The sequence below is a fragment of the Jaculus jaculus genome, chromosome X (genome assembly GCF_020740685.1).
Source record: "Jaculus jaculus isolate mJacJac1 chromosome X, mJacJac1.mat.Y.cur, whole genome shotgun sequence".
Classification (NCBI taxonomy): Eukaryota; Metazoa; Chordata; class Mammalia; order Rodentia; family Dipodidae; genus Jaculus; species Jaculus jaculus.
The window spans coordinates 152,757,529-152,775,070 of NC_059125.1; the positions used below are offsets into that span (position 1 = coordinate 152,757,529).

The 17,542-nt window shown below is 40.6% G+C and overlaps 1 protein-coding gene across 1 annotated transcript in view; it reads left to right on the forward strand.

The window, feature by feature from the left end:
* LOC101602283 (olfactory receptor 13H1-like) overlaps positions 1-16,747 on the forward strand; it is a 29,970-nt gene extending 13,223 nt beyond the window's left edge. Inside the window, exon 4 of the mRNA XM_004672056.2 lies at positions 15,794-16,747. Coding sequence (XP_004672113.2) covers positions 15,794-16,747 — 954 coding nt within the window. The remainder of the gene's footprint in view (positions 1-15,793) is intronic.
* Positions 16,748-17,542: the final 795 nt, after the last annotated feature.

A 17,542-nucleotide genomic window follows, 5' to 3' on the forward strand; every position in this document is an offset into this window, starting at 1 on the left:
CTCCAAAACTTATACCAGTAATAGACTGCCAATACCTTTATAGCCTCCAAGCAGATCATGGCCCCAAATGTTCACTTGTAAAGTAGCCCAGGGAGATAGATGGGTAGACTCCCAGGTAGCAAAGTCAGTGGCTACAGAAGACAATGTGAGGACAAGTGAGTGGCCTGATGACCCAACCAAGAACTCTACTCCACTGCTGAGGGATGATACTCATATCATTCTTACTCAAAGGAATTCATTGCTGGGAACCAGAGCCTAGAGTTTCTCACTCTCCCCTTCCTGACAACCTCAAATTGTCCTTTAGGCACTGACTCCCCTTCTTTCTTTTAGAAATGAAACCTTGAAGCTGGGCTTGGTGGCACACACCTTTAATGCCAGCACTTGGGAGGCAGAGGTAGGAGGATCATGGCTGTGAGTTTGAGGCCGCCCTGAGACAACAGTGAGTTCCAATCACTGTAGAGTCTGTATGTGCCTTCTCAACCTTTCCCAAGTGTTTATAAACCCACTCCCCTTTTGACCAAATGAGACCAAGCGCTACCCATCAGACTGTCTCTGGGGTAGTTCATTGCCATCATACTCACCCTGCCCACCCCACTTCCTCCTGTGCCATGGTTGATGCTGGCCAACGACCCCCAGGGATAGTGAGGACCCTCATACCCTACCTTGAAAAACAAAAAAGAAACAAAAAGGAAGAAAGGAATGAAACCTTGAATTTTTCCCTGTGCACACAATAATTGGCTGAGTTTACAGCTAGATTCCTTTGTCATTTCGTACCTTCAGATATGACCAGTGCTGGCGCCCTGGGTGTGCATCCTCTAAATGGAGTCCTGTACTCAGAAAAACCTCACCTTTTGCCTAATACCCTCTTATCACCATCTGAAATTCATAATCATTTCATCATGAACTTGTGTGAGTGGAACACAATGAGCCAATAAAGCAAAGGAGATACACTGGTCTTAGCATGTAGATGTGAATGCCCCCCTGGACAATTCTGAGGTAGTACTGGGTGGCAGGGTAGCCAATGTATGACCTGGAATACATTGGAAGTTGAATAGGATATGAAACTACTCACCCTTTTACCATAAATTTGTAACTTCCTGTGAGCATTTTACCTCAAAGTTGATAGACACACCAGAACAGATTCATGTCTTCCCTTCTGATTCACAGTGCGCCTTGCTAGATTTTCTGCCTCTACTTCTGTACTGGTACTAAGGATACAGAAGTGGTAGAGGAAATGAGAAAATGAGCAGGTTCTAGCTCTACTGTCCATACAAATGGAAGCACTATACACACACACACACACACACACACACACACACGAGTTCTTTAAAATAACAATATATTTGAAGGAGGAAGTTCAACTGTTCTGCTGAAGTACTCTCTAGGAGATGCTGACCACCATCAGGCTAGGGGAGAGGTGCAGGATATTTCCATGGCAGAGAAGTTGAGTGGAAAGGTTAGAACTGGGATAAAGATCCCAGTGAGAAGTGTGAAGAGAGAATGGTGCTCTGGAAGGCCCAGTGTGTTCCTGCTGGGAGTTGAAAGTTATCAGTGATGAATGGGATGTATGATACAACAAAAATATATGAAAGAACTTTACAGTGCATGGAGGAGCAGAGCCACATTGCCCTCATGCCTAGGTCACTCTGGCCAGAGTTACTGCCCAGCGCATGGCCCAGGCTCCCACAGAGAAACAGATGGACCACAGAATCTTAATATTTTAATTTTAAACTGCAACAGGTTGGGGGGGAAAGCAATGCTAAACCTCAGGGAAAAGATAAACCCCTAGCAGTTAAGCACAACAGCACCTTCCTACGAGATGTGGGCCAAATCAGGACCCAGTATGGCTGCAAAATCTCCAAAGATACCAGCTGCTTCTGTGGGTGGGGGATTCTGGATTTAACCTGTCAAAAGAGAGTAGAGTCAGGAAGAAGTCTCCAGTGGGGAGAAACCCCTAGCCCTCACCAGGGGATAAGACTGTGGGACAGGGCATGGGAAGTGGGGAGGGGAGGGAAATACCATGGTTTGTTGTTTGTAATTATAGAAGCTGTCAATAATATATATAATAAAATAAAGTAAGTGACAATAAAAGAGATACTCCATATTTCCCCAATCACATCTTGTGTGTTGTCTGGGAATCTCAAGAAGGGTAAGTACCACACATCAACTTCTTTTTTCCTGCTTTCTGTCTTACCTCTGATTCTCCCTGTTTTTTTCTTTAATTCTCTTCTTCTTGAGAACTGGGCACATTTGTAACTATGAAATGATAGATGAATTTCTGTAGGAGACCAGATTAAACCTTTATCTCCTTTCCCTCCCTGCCTGCTTGTAAAGCCATAAACAGAATGCATATGCTTGTACTTTTGTGGAATGTTGACTGAGCTTGTTAGGATATGTGTTCATGCCCTATGGCACACACCTTGTTAAAGAAAGCTCTTCTCATTGGCGGGCACAGAGACAACTAGGGTTTGGGGATGAATGTAGTGGCTCTTTTGAGATTGTCATACTGACTTTGTACCTTACAGATGCTAAAGCAGCTAGTGTTTTGCGACACACACACAGATTTTCACAGCATGCCTGATGAAAGCTTGCAGTTGCAACCTGCTATAAGCTAGGTAGCAATGGTGGTAGCTAGAAAAGAAGTGCTGCAAAGGCAATATAAATGGACAGCAGAGAGGCTCATCTGGAAGATATTAAAGTCCACCATCTAGGGGCTGAAAGTATTGCTAATTGGTTAGAGGTGCTTGCTAATGATTGTCATCTTCTTCATGTTCTCTAGTCTGCCTTTTTAGATAAAATGGGCTTTTTAACCTGAAGACAGGTTTTTTTTCCTCTGTGTTGTACGTGGTAAATTAAAGAATGGCTTTCATAATCCTGACAGCTCTACATATTGAAATGGGTAATTTCCCCTGAGTGCTGTCATGCTTGTGTTCTATCTAGGCTGAAGAATATACTGTGGACTAGGAGATTCTGAATCTGAAATAATATGTTTTAGGAAATTCTTACAGGCTCAAACCATAAGGATGCTGAGACTCTCCCTGCTCATGTAGATATTAGAAGTTATTGGACTTTCTTGGCATCTAAAGCTCAATAGTTACTCCAAAGTTTTTTTTTGATGATGGTCTGTTTACAGGCAGGTTAAGATCAAGTAGGCAAAATGCAGCAAAAAGTCACATAAGTCAGGGGGTATTAGTATAGAGTCACAATGGTAAAGAGCTGCTAAGCTCACAGGCTCTGCTTTCTTATTATTGTCACTAATGAGAAAGAACAGGATGCAAGGAACCCTAGACCACATTGGTAAAGACTGACTACCCCAAAGGTAGATTTTTTTGTGGCTTTACACAAGAAAAAAAGTCTCTAGAGGATGCTCTGAAGCAAAGTAATGTGGAAGCTGTTCCAGTATATTTTCTTTTATCTTCCAGATGAATAGTCACGTGCATTCAACAAAGGTTCTCCTAGACTGTATCCTTACCCACTGGGATCTTTTTGATTCAAAGACCTTATAAAAAGAAGTACCTGATATTCTCCTGCCCTCAAGTCTGGTCCAAATATGAACTAGAAGACAGAGAAAAATGGCCTCTGGAAGGAAGTATTAATTTTAATGTGATCTAACAATGAGATCTTCTCTGTAAAAAGAAAGGTAAGTGATCCTAGCATGCAGGATTTCTTTGCTGTAAGAGAAAACCCAGACTTATGCAGGAAGTTTAATATGAATTCAGAACTTTTAGCTGCCCCCACATCAAAGCAAGATATTAGAGGCCTCATACAGGTACAGCCACCTCTAAAACAGAAAGAGGCTTCTTAGGCTTCTTGTCTTCCTTGCTCCAACAATCCAAAGCCTGCCAAGGTCCCATCTTCCTTGTCAAGTGTATCCTGGTCTCCTACCATTACCTCTCTTACCATTACAGGAGACATGTATTTTGTTGTTGTTGTTGTTGTTATTTTATTTATTTTAGAGCGACAGACAGAGAAAGAAGCAGAGATAGAGAGAGAGAATGGGCGCGCCAGGGCCTCCAGCCACTGCAAACGAACTCCAGACGTGTGTGCCCCCTTGTGCATCTGGATAACGTGGGTCCTGGGGAATCAAGCCTCAAACCGGGGTCCTTAGGCTTCACAGGCAAGCGCTTAACTGCTAAGCCATCTCTCCAGCCCAGACATGTATTTTTATTTTAAAATTTTATTTATTCATTTGCAAGAAGAGAAAGGGAATGGATATAACAGGGACTCCTGCCATTGCAAATGAACTTCATATGCATGTGCTGCTTTGTGCATCTGGCTTTACATGGGTATTGGGGAATCAAACCCAGGCCATCAAGCTTTGCAAGTAAGCACCTTTAACCACTGATGCATGTCTTAAGCCCCAGGAGACATGTACTGATCAGACAAGGAGGCCCACTTGGCTGTACTTCCCCTTTTTCTTACAAGACTTGAGACAAATAGAAGTTGATTTCAGAAAATTTTCATAAGATCCTGGCAAATATATTGAGGTGTTCAAGGGACTTATATGATTCATTGAGCTAGCTTGGAAGGATGTAATGTTACTTCTAAATCATTCCCTGACCCCCACTAAATGACTGCTGCTGTTAAATATGGGTATCAGATATATAAAATAAACATAATTACAAAACCTGTAACAGGCAAAGTACAGATACAAATTGAAAACCAGTTCTCAACAGAAGTCCCACTGGATAATCCTCACAGGGACCCTAAATGTCCCCTGGGAACAATTAAGGTATATCCTTATGACTTTCTGAATTTCATTGTTATCTGCTGTAATGGTGTCCTTTTAACCTCTATTATTATTAATTTGGATCTTTTCTCTCTTTTGGTCAATTTTTCTGAGGGTATATCAATCTTGTTTATCCTTTCAAAGACCCAACTCTTTGTTTTATTGATTGTTTTTTGGGAGTTCTGTTTAATTAATTTATGATATTTATTATTTCTTTCCATCTACTGATTTTTAGTTTTGGCTTGTTCTTTTTCTAAGTTTTTTTGTACTTTTTTCATGATTGAGAGAGAGAATTGGCATGCCAGGGCCTCCAGCCACTCCAGTCAAATTCCAGATGCATGTGCCATCTGATGCACATGTGCAACCTTGTGTGCTTGCATCACCTTGTGCACCTGGCCTATGTGGGACCTGGAGAATTCAACTTGAGTCCTTAGGCTTCTCAGGCAAGCAGCTTAACTGCTAAGCAATCTCTCCAGGCTGATCTTCTTTTTCTTCTTATTTAAGGCCTTAAGGTGTAGCATTCAGTTTTTTATTTGTGAGGACTCTCTTTTTAAAAAAATAGTGAAAGACAGAAAAAGGAGATTTATTCAATGTGACCATGTTGGGAAAAGAGACCAATCCTCTAAATCCCCCAAGTCCATTGGGTCCTGATGAGGTTTAGGCTTAAGTCGAGGGCCAGAAGTATGTATTACTAAGCAGTTCTGGTCCAGGGATGGTCCTGCCCATCATTCTTTCTGCCCATCTTTCCTGCCAGGTGGTCTGACATATTGTCAGCACTGTGTGAGATCCCTTTCTAGGGGAAACAATTTTCCTCTTTGGCACCAAGTTTGGGCCTTTTCTTTTGCACAGCATGAGATTATTATTCCTGGGGTTCATTATTTTAATGGTCTGGGAAAGGCAAATGTCTCTTTAGAATATCTTCCTTACTTCCAGGCCAGTAACATTTTCCACATTCTTTGTTTACACACCTCAGTCTTGAGATGAAACATGTGTGTGTCTGAAAAGATGTCATAAAAGAATACAAGTAGAATCCAAGGTTGGGACACATTCAGTTAGTGTTAGGTAATAAAGGCTGGCACAAGCAACTCCATCTTGTTGGTATGAGTCAGGGTCTTGCCATAAAGCCCAATGTCCTCAAGTTTACCATTCTCTTGCTTCCAAGTGTGTGGATTACATGCAAATGTTATCTTTCCCAAGAGTAACTTCATTTCTATTCTGAAAACTTCTCCTTTGCCTTTGAGCAATATTCTCTGATTAACCATCTGGAGGTTTGCTCTTTGCTGTCCCTCATTGCTGGGATGAGTCCTGTCAATATTCTGATTTTCCCTATGGTCAGGATGGCGGCAACGTTGATCTTGGAGCCCTGGGGCCACCACTGCTGGGAAGAGCAAGTGTGCATCTCCATGCGCAGCCTGTCGCTCCCTTCCCTGCACCCCCGTCACCAGAAACCCTTCATGTTGCTCACACCCCTGCTTGAGACAGAAAGGTGTACTCTTCTGCTCCCATGAGCGCCAATTGGACCGGGCGCGCAGGCCCGTGGGCCCCCGAGGGGCACAGTTTGGGGTGGCTGGAGCCCTTGGGGCTGCTCTGGGACCTGGACCTCCCAAAGCTGGGTGGCTTCTGACACGGGAGATGCTCGAGCTTCAAGAGTGACACGAGGGATTCGGCCTAATATCGTTAAAAAGTATATTTTATTTATTTATTTGAGACAGAAAGAGAGAGAGAGAGAAAGACAGAGACAGATTATAGGCATGCCAGGGCCTCAGGCAGCTACAAAGGAATGCACCACTTTGTGCATCTGGCTTTATTTGGGAACTAGAGAATCTAACTCCGGTCCTCAGGCTTTTCGGGCAAGCACCTTAATGCTAAGCCAACCCTCCAGCCCCTAATTTCTGTTTAGACATTTTTATTACTTACTAATTTGTTTGCAAGGAGAGAGAGAAAAAAAGGGAGAGCCAGGGCTCTAAGTGTAACCCCTGCAATGTCATGCATACGTCATTTTGTGTATCTGCCTTTATGTTGGTACTGGGGAATCAAACCAGGGTCATTAGGCTCTGGAGACAAGCACCTTAACTGCTGAGCCATCTCTCCAGCCCTTGTGTGTCTTTGTTTTTATTTTATTTTATTTTTTAAAATTTTTTGTTCATTTTTATTTATTTATTTGAGAGTGACAGAGAGAGAAAGAGGCAGAGAGAAGGAGAGAGAATGGGCGTGCCAGGGCTTCCAGCCACTGCAAACAAACTCTATATGTATGCGCCCCCTTGTGCATCTGGCTAACGTGGGTCCTGGAGAATCGAGCCTCGAACCCAGGTCCTTCGGCTTCACAGGCAAGTGCTTAACCACTAAGCCATCTCTTCAGCCCTGTTTTTATTTTTATTTATTTTATTTTTTGAGGTAGGGTCTTACTCTAGCCCAGGCTGACCTGGAACTCAGTCTGTAGTCCCAAATTGGCCTCAAAGTCACAGTAACCCTCCTACCTCTGCCTCCTGAGTGCTGGGATTAAAGGTGTACACCACCATACCTGGGTACTAATTTCTTCATATAGATACTTAAAGCTACAAATTTCTCTTCTTTGGACCAATCTGAAAAGTATTTAAAAATATTTAAAGTACCAGAAAGGAAAAGGATGGCCTTTGGAGTTCTGACTCAGGCCCAAGTATATGGCCAACAGTGTATTGGGTAAGTAATAAGAAATATAGATCTAGGGCTGGAGAGATGGCTTAATAGTTAGGTGCTTGCCTGTGAAGCCTAAGGACCCCCATTCTAGGCTCGATTCCCCAGGACCCACTTAAGCCAGATGCACAAGGTGACACATGCATTTAGAGTATGTTTGCAGTGGCTAGAGGCCCTGGCATGCCCATTATCTCTCTCTCTCCCTCTCTCTCCCCCTCTTTCTCTGTCTGTGGCTCTCAAGTAAATAAATAAAAATAAACAAAAATTTTTAAAAATTAGATATAGTGACCAAAAGTTGGCCATCCTTCCTCTGTGCAGTGGCTCAATAGCCCTGTTAATTCCCGCGTCTACCAAATTAACTTTGAGGAATGACCGCTTGCCTGTACTCCTCATAATGTGTCATGTCAGGTTTGCTATCTTCAAAGGGAAAAGTGTGGCTAACTGATAATCACCACCTTAGTTATCAGTCAATTCTCCTGAAATAATGTACTGTTCAGATTATAACTTGCTCCTTAGTAAACTTGGCTACCTTCCTACCACAATATAGTCATGATGAAATAATCTCTTGGATTTATGTGATATGAAAAGATCTCAGAGACACCATAGAAAACTCCAGATTGGAATTCCATCCATGTGACCTGCTGACCACCCATGTACAACTGCCTGGAGCACTGCAAAGTAGTCACAGAAGGGCATAAGTAAGACCTTCCTCTGCATGCATCCAGTCTCACTCCACCATGTTTCCAGGAACTCCTGCCCATTCCTGCCTTGAGCAAGGCAAACTAGCCCTCATGTCCTTGGTGAGCAACATACCATAGGCTCATCCAAACACCCTGCCCAAACTGCCTGTACACACTACTTGAGCACCACAGACTAGGTTGTTCATGACTTAGATAACCCCTTTCTTTGCACTCAACTAGTCCTGCTTCCCCATGTGCTCAGGATTGCATGCTCATGACAGCCCTCAGCAAAGGAAACTATTCCTCAGGTTCCCTGCTACTGGTGTCCAATAAGCTCATCCCTATGTTTTTCTCCGACTGGCCGGTAGACCACCCACCTGCCCTTGTGGAGCAAATGTAGACCAGGCCACTATAGGCCCCAGTTGAGCTTCTATTGCTGCATTCTTAGCAAAACAAAAGGATTAGCTCCAGATGGGCAAATACCAATGAAAAACAAAAAGCACAAGAAACCAAGTCCAGATAGCTTCACCAAGAATGCCTAGTCTTATAATGAAAGCCTCCAATGAAAACTACTTTGAAGGAGCTCAAGAAAAATAATTTTGAAATGCAATTAAGATAAACATATTCAACAAAGTTAATGAGGTCATGAATGAGAATGGAATTAAAAGAAATATAAACAACAAAATCAACTCAATAGATAACTGAATTGAATGGAGGGGATTCAACAAAAACAACTCAATAGAAAATGAAATGAAATTGAAGAGGACGCAATCAAATGCATGAATGAATTCCAAGAGAGCACAGAAAATCAACTAAATTCAAAAAGAAAATCTAACCAAGATATGAAAATGGAATTCAATATAAAGATGGAGATGCTGAAAAAACATATTGGGACTAAAAAATGAAATAATTTAAAGGTTTCCAAGAAAGATTCACCAACAGAACAGATCATGTGAAGGACAGACTATCAAGGCTTGAGGGCAAGAAAGAAAAAAATACATCAGGAGGCCAAAATCAACGACAAGTTCAGAAAAATGTATTAAAAGAACATGAAAGAAAAGTAGAATACCAAACACAGTCATACACAGTTTTATAAAGCAAAATCTACTAGACATTAAATTAGAAATAAATCCTAATGGCATAATAATGGATGACTTTAAAAGCCCACTATTGTCAATAGATAGATCATCTAAAGAGAAAATCAATGGAGAAACAATAGAGCTAAACAGCACAATAGATTATGGACTTAGCATACATCTATAGGACAATTCATCCAAACTGTACAGAATACATATTCTCAGCAGCTCATGAAACCTTCTCTAAAATAAATCACATATTGGGATGCAAATCAAGTCTCCACAAAGTCAGGAAAATTGACATAACTCATTCTATTGTATTTGACCATATTACAATAAAGCTAGAAATCGACAATAAAAAACACATAAACTCCTGGAGTGCAAGTGACCCACTATGAACAATGAATGTGTTATTGAAGAAATCAAGAAGGAAATAAGAAACTTCCTAGGACTGAATGTAAATGAAAATACAACAAACCAGAACTTACATGAGATGCTGAAGGCTGTCCTATGAGGGATGTTCATAGCCCTAAATGCCTATATTATAAAAACAGAAATTTCAAAAAAAAAGAGATCCATTTGAAAGCTTTTGAAAAACCAAAGCAACCCAAACCAAAAAGTACCACACAGAAAGAAATAAGCAAGGGTGGAAATCAATGAATTAGAAATGAAGAAAGTGATTTAAGCAATTGATGAAATGAGCTGGTTCTTCAAAACGTAAACAAGATTGATAAACTCCTGGCCAAATTGATCAAAAGAAAAAGAGAGAAGCCTCTAATAAACAAAATTAGAAATGAAAACGATGTTACAAAAGATACCAATAAAATTGGTAATATTAAAAGGATTATACCACAAAAATTATTATTAAAAGGATTATTCCACAAAAATTAGAAAATCTGGAAGAGATGGATGCATTTCTTTACTCATATAATCTACCAAAGATCAACCCAGAAAAGATAACAGAGCCAATATTATCATCTAAATAGAGCCATAACATGCAATGAGATTGAAGGATAATTAAAAGCTCCCCAACTAAAAAATAAGTCCAGTTCCAGATGTATTCACTATCGAATTCTACCACACATTTATTGAGTAACTAAAACCACTGTTTCTCAAGTTATTTCACAAAATTAAAAATGAGAGAAACTTCCTGACTCTTTCTATGAAGCCAGCCTTACACAAATACCAAAACCAGGCAGAGACATGACCAGAAAAGAAAATTATGGAACAATATCCCTGCTGAATGTAGACACAATAATTCTCAATAAAATTCATGGAAATCAATTCCAGGCACATATTCAAGGTATCATCCACCTTGATCAAGTAGATTTCATCCAAAGGATGTATGGGTGGTTCAACATGAGGAAATTGATAAATGTAATACAACACATAAATAGGCTTAAGGGGATGGAGAGATGGCTTAGTGGCTAAGGCACATGCCTGTGAAGCCAAGGACCTAGGTTCAATTCCCCAGTGCCCATGTAAGCCAGATGCACAAGGTGGCACATGTATCTTGAGTTTGTTTGCAGAAGCTGGAAGCCCTGGAGTGTCCATTCTTTCTCTCTATCTGCCTCTACCCACCATAAGTAAATTTTAAATAGATTTAAGGAAGAAATCATATGATCATTTCAATAGATGTATAAAAATCCTTCAACAAAGCACAACATCCTTCATGACTAAAATACTGGAAAGATTGGACTGGAGATATCATATATCGACATAATCAAGGCTATATACAATAGAGTTCTCAAAGGAAGAAATACAAGTGACAAATGAACACCTAAAGAGTTCAACATCTTTAGCCATCACAGAAATGCAAATTAAAACTACTTTGAGGGCTGGAGAAATGGCTTAGCAGTTAAGTGCTTGCCTGTGAAGCCTAAGGACCCATGTTCAAGGCTCGATTCTCCAGGACCCACGTTAGCCAGATGCACAAGGGGGCACGCGCATCTGGAGTTCGTTTGCAGTGGCTAGAGTCCCTGGTGTGCCCAATTTCTCTGTCTCTCTCTCTCTCTCTCTCCCTCCCTCTCTCTCTCTCTCTCTCTGTTTCTGTCACTCTCAAGTAAATAAAAAGTGAACAAAAAAAGTTTAAAACTACTTTGAGATTCTATCTCACTCCAGTCAGAATGGTACCATCAAAAAATCAAATGCCAACCAATTCTGGTGAGAGTGTGGGTCAAGAGGAACTCTTACTCACTGCTGGTGGGAGTGTAAATGTGAATAGCTACTATGCAAATCAGTATGGAATTTCTCAAAAACCAAAAAATAGATCTACAATTTGACCCAGATATACCACTCCTGGGTATAAAGACCCTACTCTTTACTATACAGATACTTTCTCAGACATATTTGTTGCTGCTCTATTCACAATACCTAGGAATTGGAATCAGTCCAGAAGTCTTTGAACTGATGCAGATGTGGTACACAGAAAGAATGGAATTATACTCAACCATAAGGAAAATAAATGAAATAATACTCCCTTCTGCCTTCTACAGGGCAGAATCTCTCTGTACTTCCTTCTCTTAATCTAATAAACTCTCTAAGTTAAAAACAAAGCTTTAAGGGCTGGAGAGATGGCTTAGTGGTTAAGATGCATGCCTGTGAAACCTAACGTTTCGATTCTCCAGGTCCCACATGAGTCAGATGCACATGATCGCGGCACATGCGTCTGGAGTTTGTCTCTAATAAGTAAATAAATAAATATTTTTTTAAAAGAAGCTTTAAAATTTGCAGCAAGATGGATGTACCTGGAAAATTACACTAAGTGCAGTTACCCAGGCTCAGAAAGACAAACATTGAATGTTCTCTCTCATGTGCAGATCCTAACATGTAACAGTGTGATTTGTTTATAAGTCACAGGAAGCATCAGTAGTACTGGTAAGGAATCTAGAATCAGCCATGGGAAAAGGAAAAGCAGGGAGGCATCATAGCAGAGGATAGCAAACAAGCAAGTGGAAGGACAGAATATAGGGGATGGAAGGGAGCTCCAGATGTATGCGCCCCCTGGTGCATCTGGCTTACATGGGTCCTGGAAAGTCGAACTGGGATCCTTTGGTTTTGCAGGCAAATGCCTTAAGCACTAAGCCATCTCTCCAGCCCTCTAATACTTACTTTTATCTGCACTGGTAAACAAGGATTTTTAAGACATACATGCAATAACCCTCTCTTGGAATTACAAGATATGAAACCTATTTCTTTGCTACCTAAAATACATATGCTATAAAAAAGAGAGAATTTTTGAAGAAGTACCCTGTGGGAGCAGATAATGCTGTATTCAGAAGCTATAGATGGTTACAGAAAAACTTCAATGCCAGAGGTAGGCTACTTCCATTGAGTTGTTGGTTAGGGAGGCCAAACTAATACAGTCTATTGCCAAGTCTCTTGGTTGCCCACTGGAACCAGATGGTAAGACTCTACTGCTGAAGAAATCACATATTTTAGCTATAGGACACTGAAAAATCTAACTGAAGTTTAGCTGGGAGCCTCTGCCCTATTGACTACCTATGATGGTGCTGAAGAGTGCTATCCAGGCTGCTGGGGGAGAAAAGATAGCAATAGTCGTATCCATCAGTGGACACTGCAAGCTACACAGCTGGACAGCCAGGCAAAATGTGTCAATTGGTGCAATGGTTGCATGTCTGTTATGAGGAAAAACAAGCTATTCTATGATTGAACTTGAGGCGCACTCAATGGGAGGGAATTCATGGTACTGAAAATCTGGTTACAAAAACCTATGGCTTGAAAAATCATAGGCTCTAGTGGGGAGCTACTATTGTTTGGCTAAATGGATTATGCCCACCCAAATACTCTATAAATATTTATGTTTATGCTCATATATCAATGCTACTCTCACTTTTGACAAGTTCACAATTAATGGAGAGTACATTGAAGTAAGTAAGACATGATGTGTTAAATATAAACAGACAATGGTAATGCCGAATGCTCAATTCTTAACAAGTGCCTGTTTTGGCTTCTTATTATTCTGTGAACTATTAGATTTTCCTCTCCCAAAGAAGCAGTCTAATACTTCTAGGGTCTGAAAAAAAAATTATTCCAGGGCTGGAGAGATGGCTTAGTGGTTAAGCGCTTCCTGTGAAGCCTAAGGACCCCAGTTCGAGGCTCCATTCCCCAGAACCCACGTTAGTCAGATGCACAAGGGGGCGCACACATCTGGAGTTCGTTTGCAGTGGCTGGAGGCCCTGGCGCACCCATTCTCTCCCTCCCTCTCTCTCTCTCTCTCTGCCTTTTCTCTCTCCGTCTGTCGCTCTCAAATAAATAAATAAAAATAAACAAAATTAAAAAAAAATATTCCAGAAAGAGTCCTGAAATGCATGGCTTTGGACCCAGAGTGCAAAAACTCCATGAATTGGGCTGTGAGATTGCTTTATGATTTATAATTTATAATTGCTATTTGTTGCAATTCCTCAGCTCAGACAGTCCATTTGCTCCACCATGGAATATATTTTCTACTGTGGTTGTCCACAGAGGCTACTCACAACTTCAGTATTATAATTGGAATATATCTCTAATTGTTCCTCCGGAGGTTCTTTTGCTATGCTCCTTCTATGTTGCCTAAATCTTTCTCTGTGTAATTAGGCCAGGAGAGTTAATCTCTGGATATTTGACAGGTATAGTTGATCAATTATAACAAAAGGACTGGGCTTTTCATATTACCTAACCCGGATTCACTGAAACCATGAATTGTAGGTAGTAGGATTGAATGAGAGGGCTATAGGGTGACTCAGATTCATACAATTTCCTCTGCATAGTCCATGCCTCTCAAATTTTTGGCAAGCTTGTTCATAGACAGATGCCGTTTATACCTGTCCCAAGTGGACCTCAGAATCTTGGGACCAACTTGTTGGGAACTGTTAATGGTTATGGAAAAAGAATGAAGTTTAACCTATACCCCTGGGAAAGAATAAATACTCATCTGGGTCCCCATGTTCATTTTCTACTACATTGCCTATGGAGCCAACCATTCTCATCCTCCAGGAGAACTGGAAGTCCATATCTAAGGTAAATGAAGACTTTATGACTATCCAAAACATTGTTGAACTTGGGCAAACATATCATGATTTGACAAGGGAACGGTTGCCAGCACAAGTGTGTGAGGTTGGAATTGTTGCAGATAGCAATAAGTAGTGACCACCTTCGAAAATGACTGGTCAATTCTGGACTAAAGGACTTGACAGCAGCCTTTTCATAAGTAGATCACTATGGAGAACCTCTGCCAATGGCCTTGACAGACTGGATAGTCTCAGTGCTATTTAAACCCAGCTGTGCACACTGATGAGGGTAAATGAAGCCTTTCTGAAGAATATTAAAACAGGAGTAGTTATTCATTTTGTACTTGCAGTGAGCAAGAAATATTTTTTGCTTAATCTATTTTTGGCATAAATTAAAATTTTGGATGCTAGCTTTGATATTTGTGAGTGCAAATAGTTTTTGAGAATTCTTTTGAAGGGAAGTGAGCAGAGATGTTTGAGGTCTACCAGTCTAGTGGACTAAATCTTGGGCAGTCCTTTGAGGCCTTAACCCAAACTAGCCTGAACCCTCTCATGTATCAGCTCTGTGACTTGGAGCACTGTGAATGGATATGACAATACTTCCTGGAATGCTTCATAGGAAAGTTAAATTGTCTATGCCACCTCTATGGCGTTCCCCTAATTTGTTTAGACTGTTTGCCAGGCCTTGGGAAAAGAAAAGCACTGCTTCCAGGAACTCTGACTATTTATAGCATCTACTCCTTCAATACAGGAAAGAAGTGTGAGAGATGTGAGGAGCTGGAGACATGAGACAGAGATGTGACTGAACAGCCTTGAGGTGGAAAGGAGGACTCCTATGTTTGACTAATAGCTGTTGTTAGGCTTTGGGAAAATGGATGAAGCGAGGGGGAAGCTGGTCTTTCTGCAACTAAAGTGAGTAATTTTCTCCCTCATTCTGACATTGTGATACTACAATTATTAGGCTTAATAAAACCTGTTTGTGTATTTTTATTCTGTCACTGCTACTTTAGCACAAAAGTTGAAAATGATCTAGATTTCAGATCTCATTGTTCTAATGCAAGGGAGATCAGTCTAGGCTGCTATCTAGAAAGAACATTTGCAAAAAAAAAAAAAAAAAACAAGCCCAAAACAATGTTCATCCAGCTCCCTGGGCCCACACGCCTGTCCACTTGTCTCCATAGGCACAATGGATCCTTCCCATGAATATCACTTACCAACTTTTCCTTTCTCCTTTGTCTCTTTTCTACCCTGTGTCACTATATTGTCATCTTTCTGTCCATGAATGATTGAGGCAGCTGGTTTCTATCTCTGGTCAGGCTACATTTAGCTTAACCTGGAAGCTTGTAATACAAAAGGCTTGGTGGATCTTCTGGTCTCTCTTCCATAAATACTTATGTTCACACAAATCTGAAAGTCCTAATCCTTTTTTCTAAAGAACTGCCTTTTTTATTTTCCCAGCAGGGACACAAGGATCCAGTGGCCTACTGAAGCTTCTGGCAGTTTAGGGGCTGAAACTTCAGGGGATTAACTCATGTCAAGGACTGTTTGCTTTAGCAAATTTGGAAGTGTATTCAATGTATTTACCTGTTGACAAAGTGCTGATTCCTCTGCTTTCTCTCCCTGTAGCTGTGGATAGAGAATATGAATTACCAGGAAATTGAAAACCATACCAAGGTGACTGAATTCATTCTTGTGGGATTGTCTAAGCACCCAATATCCCAGAAGGTTCTCTTCTGGGCACTGATGTTTCTCTACATAGTCACTGTAGCTGGAAACAGCCTTATCATTTTCCTGGTAGGAGGCAACTCTCAACTGCACACCCCAATGTATTTCTTTCTTGGTAATTTGTCTTTATTGGATCTTCTGTTTTCTACCAGCTCTGTACCCCTGATCATGGCAAATGCACTACAGAACTTCTCCACTATCTCCTACAACTCCTGTTTTGCCCAGCTTGCCATCCGAGCCTTCTTGGCACTAGCTGAATGTTTTCTTCTCGCTATTATGGCTTATGACCGATTTGTGGCTATTTCAAATCCACTCAGGTATAACTTGGTCATGTCTTCTCGAGTATGCATTTTCATGGCTTTGGTTGCCTGGATGACAGCCCTCCTTCTCACTCTTCTGCCCATTCTGTTTTTGCCAATCAGTTTCTGTGGACATAATGCAGTTAATCACTTCTCCTGTGAGGTTCAAGCCATCTTCAAATTGCTTTGTTCCAATACCATTTCCCTAGAAATTATGATGATGGCATGTGCTGTTGTTTCAATGCCAGTGCCTTTAATTTTTATTCTTATCTCTTACCTTTGTATTCTCAGGACTGTCTTAAGAATCCACCCCTCTGAGGCCAGGCTTAAAGCCTTTTCTACATGTGGCTCTCACTTGATTGTGGCAACTATCTACTTTGGAACATTAATATATATTTATGTGAGACCACAAAACAAAAAGTCCCATGATGAGGACAAAATTGTCTCTATATTTTATGCAGCAGTGACCCCAATGCTAAATCCACTCATCTACACCCTGAGAAATAAGGATGTGAAAGCTGCTCTCAAAAGAGTAGCATGCAGGGCTAAGTCCTAGTGTCTCAAACACACAACAGCATGTTTGGTGATAAGATAGCTCAATGGCTTTAGTTGTTCTGGTGACTTCATATCTGTGAGCAGTGTTTTAGAAATAGGTAAGGGGTTGTAGAAATGACTCAGCAGTTAAAAGGCTCTTGCTTACAAATGGGTGAGAACTTACAAAATATCTGAATAATGGAATCCACACAAGAACAACAGTTTTTATAACAAAACTATAAAATTGCTATATGTTGTATGTATCTTTAAGTTGGCATACAGGGAATTAGGTATCATTCATTCTGGCATCTTCAAATACAATATGTTTTTGCTGATTATGTATCTTAAGTAAAAATAAAATTCCAGCTCTATGGGAGGAGCAAGACCTGCAAATTTGTAACAGAAATTGATCAATGATCTTCAGATATAAACTTCCTGAAAATCATTAAGACAGAAGATAAATAATCCATTTGGAAAATGGCCAAAGTGTACAAATGCTCAATTCTGGAAGGAATACATACACTTTTTACTAAATGGCACTTTTTACTTATTATGCTAACAAATATGAAAATTTTGTAGTAAATAGTGCTTATGAGGGTTTAAGAAGATATCATTGAAGGATAATATAAATTTCAACAGCCTTTTGAATGGACAATTCCAGTACTGGGGGTGGAATGGCTTAAGCAAGGACAGGGGAAGAGATTGAGTAAAAGAAGTGTAAGGGGAGGTTTAATCACAAGCTTTAATCAAAATTCAGGATATTGTGAAGAAGCATATGGAAACCTACTTTTTTGATAATAGCAGACCCATAAGCCAT